The sequence below is a fragment of the Priapulus caudatus genome, unplaced genomic scaffold, assembly GCF_000485595.1.
Source record: "Priapulus caudatus unplaced genomic scaffold, Priapulus_caudatus-5.0.1 Scaffold6220, whole genome shotgun sequence".
Lineage (NCBI taxonomy): Eukaryota > Metazoa > Priapulida > Priapulimorpha > Priapulimorphida > Priapulidae > Priapulus > Priapulus caudatus.
The window spans coordinates 1-2,960 of record NW_014583281.1 but is presented as its reverse complement, the minus strand read 5'-3'; the positions used below and the strand labels follow the sequence as shown (position 1 = coordinate 2,960).

General features: G+C 41.2%; 1 protein-coding gene across 1 annotated transcript; it reads left to right on the top strand.

Annotated features, from left to right (window-relative positions):
• Window positions 1–328: 328 nt before the first annotated feature.
• Window positions 329–2,911, top strand: LOC106820064 (the record flags this gene model as incomplete). The annotated part of the gene is made up of 4 exons (XM_014824624.1): window positions 329–467; window positions 839–1,009; window positions 1,430–1,650; window positions 2,729–2,911. Coding segments are annotated over exons 2-4 (411 nt in total), but the record flags the coding sequence as incomplete, so codon positions are not given.
• Between the last annotated feature and the right edge of the window lie 49 nt (window positions 2,912–2,960).

Here is a 2,960-nt window from a genome sequence, read left to right as displayed (position 1 = left end):
ACGGGGATTATAGCTAAGACAATATGCTATTGTTATATACGCTATTGTATACAATGCGCCAGTACAGGCGGGAGCGGTTCGAACATTTAATCATCTGTAATTCACTTCTAAGGAATATCTACATTGGGCACCCCCTCTAATATTTATAGTACTACCATAGGCCACAACTGTGCCAAGTTTGATGCTTTTGTCAGCTCTGTAACGATCATGAAGCTAAGGGACCTGACTATAATAACTCATTCTCTCTGGTGCGTCGATTGTCAGCTGGGCGGTAATCGAGTGCAAATGAAATGAAACCTGATAAGGTTTTGCGTTAATTGGCAGGCGAGCGACGTGTCGACCGTGGAGCTATACTGCAGGGCCCTGCGGATTCTACACGCGCTGTGTCCTGCTGCTGTCCTGATGCCACGTACAGAAGCTAGTCAGCCGTCCCGTACACAGACTGGAGACTGTCGAAAGTTGACGAGGTGTGTTTGTGCAGAGACCCGCCCTGATTGTGTTCGGAGCTGTTCTCCTCTTTATTTACATGCTCTCAGTTAGACCCCCGATATCAGGGTTTTTTACTGATACTGGTATCTTTATAATTATTGTAACGGTTAACATGTTAAATAAGTGAGTGCCCGAATTAAACCGTGTAAAAACAATTAATGCTTGATGTTCATGCAGCAATATAACTGCGTAGATATATTCATAATAACATATTTAATATTGATACGATCAAAATTTAGAAAGAGCACATTTCCCCTTTGTTATGTTTCACACGTATCGGTCGTTGATGAGTTCTGCACACATGCGAAATTGATGGAGAATAATCAAACGTGTCATTGTTTTGCGGTAGGTTGGAAGACCGATGTGTCAGCTGGCGTGTACAATGATGCTGTCAACCATCTGTGAAGCCGTCGGCATCGGAAACAATGACGCGCCGTCGTGTTTAGTTGAAGAACTACCGTCTTTCATTGAAAGCAATCTCTACAAAGAAGATCTATCAAGAATTCCTGGAACATGAAAGGTGAATGTTGTCCTCTGTTATATGCTACCTAGTTTTACTGTTTGTATTACATATTACATTGTATATATATTGGCCATATTAATGGGAGGAGACGTGTATATGTGTGAATTCTCATAGAAAACAAGGTTTTAATACTAAGAACATACTTAGGACAAATATGACGACAATAGATAAGCCACGAAGCATTTCCTCGTTATCTTGATCGAAAAAAAAGTCAACTCAATTTAAATTAAACTATTGACTTACATAGCCAACATTAGGAAAGTACAGCAGAATGAAAATTTCAAATAATTATTTTATAGAATCTTACAAAGGACGAATGCAAGAATTCGCTTATATATAGACTATAGTGAATTATATAATTAATAGTTAATAATAATAAATTAATAATTAATAGCTAAACCGTAGTTTTTCCGTCAGACAGCATGAGCCACGCTGAGCGGGGGGGGTTAGTATCGCTCTACACAGAAGCCAAGTGGACGTGCGTCAAGTTCGCTCTAGCACGCCATCGCCGCGGCAACGACAACACGTCATGGGATCCGGCGGCGGTCGTCCTGCAACGATGTGTCGACGGTCTAAGCACGGCGTCTGGCATGGTGATCGTGTCACTGCTGAGGGTCGCAGAAGTTCTGATGCACAGGGTATAAACCTTTTGAAATGTTGATTACGTACAGACAGACCTTTGTTAGTGGACATCTCTATACCATGAACATATATATTTGAAACCTGGTTGCGTTAAGATTTCAGTTCGGTGTGATACGTCGGGAGATGCCCGACTGTATGTAGGCACGTGATCGTACAAGTAATGTCCTGATGGAGTTTTCTCAATCTTGCATTGTGTTATTGTATAATGTCCAAACGGTTGAAAGGAAACCCAGTTCGTTCGTGCTGCATTTCTGCTTGAAGGAAAAGCGATCACACAAATAATTTCGTAAGTCCGAGATGAGTTTCACAAGGATTTATTATTGCTCATGCAATAGTCCAGAATGTAGTCTAATACATAAATAGTAACTGTACGCGCGTTTGGAAACTGAAGAGCTCCCAAGGTGTGGTCATATATATATGCCAAGCGAGGTGACGTCACATCAGGGGTCCCCAAGGCCACTGCAGGCTGAAAAGCATCCCCTCGCCACTCGCCTGTAGCGCACTGCACCACGTTGCGTCTGTACGTCTCTACATCCAGTTTTGCATCCGGGTTCGCGATCTCGTGACGCTTAGTCACGGCGAAGATATAGTTCTAGAAACTTCTCTCTCTATATGTATATATATATATATCTCTTAGTGTAGGAAATGTCAAATGTACAATGTGAAAAGCGCCATGATTTGATTAAACGATCCGCGCTGTTACATATTCACATGTCTTCAAATCATACATGTTCGTGATAACAGACGTCTGTCCACACTTTTGCCATTTTCCTTGAGTTATATGCAGGTATGACTGCATATTCCCTTATACGCAGGTTTGGCTGTAAAAGAAAAAGATAAATTGAAAAAGTAGGAAGAAGTGAATGTGAAGTTACAATGATTTAGTAGAGTGTATAAAGAAGTCTGAACAATAGATATAATAGTCGTATAATAGTCCGAGCAAATTAGTACGATGCTCCTGGTTGTATATAAGACATAATCAAGTGAATTAATCGAGACTCATAATTTTGCATATGTATCATTAAAAATTCATTTACAAGCTCAAACAATTTGCGCTCATCTATTCTAATCTAGGTTGATCTCAGCGACGGAGTAGTGGTTGAGGTGGTGACAGCAGCGTGGAACACGGTGCAGGATCACTGGAGGAACCACGCGTGCTTCAGGAACATTCTAGAAGCTGTCGTGCCAGTAATGTTCCACGAGAAATTCATGACGAGTCCAGACGTGTCTTCTACAATACTGGAGACGTTTAACAAGGTAGGTTCGAAGCACCGGCGATAGTAATAATAGGTTATTATATGTACCC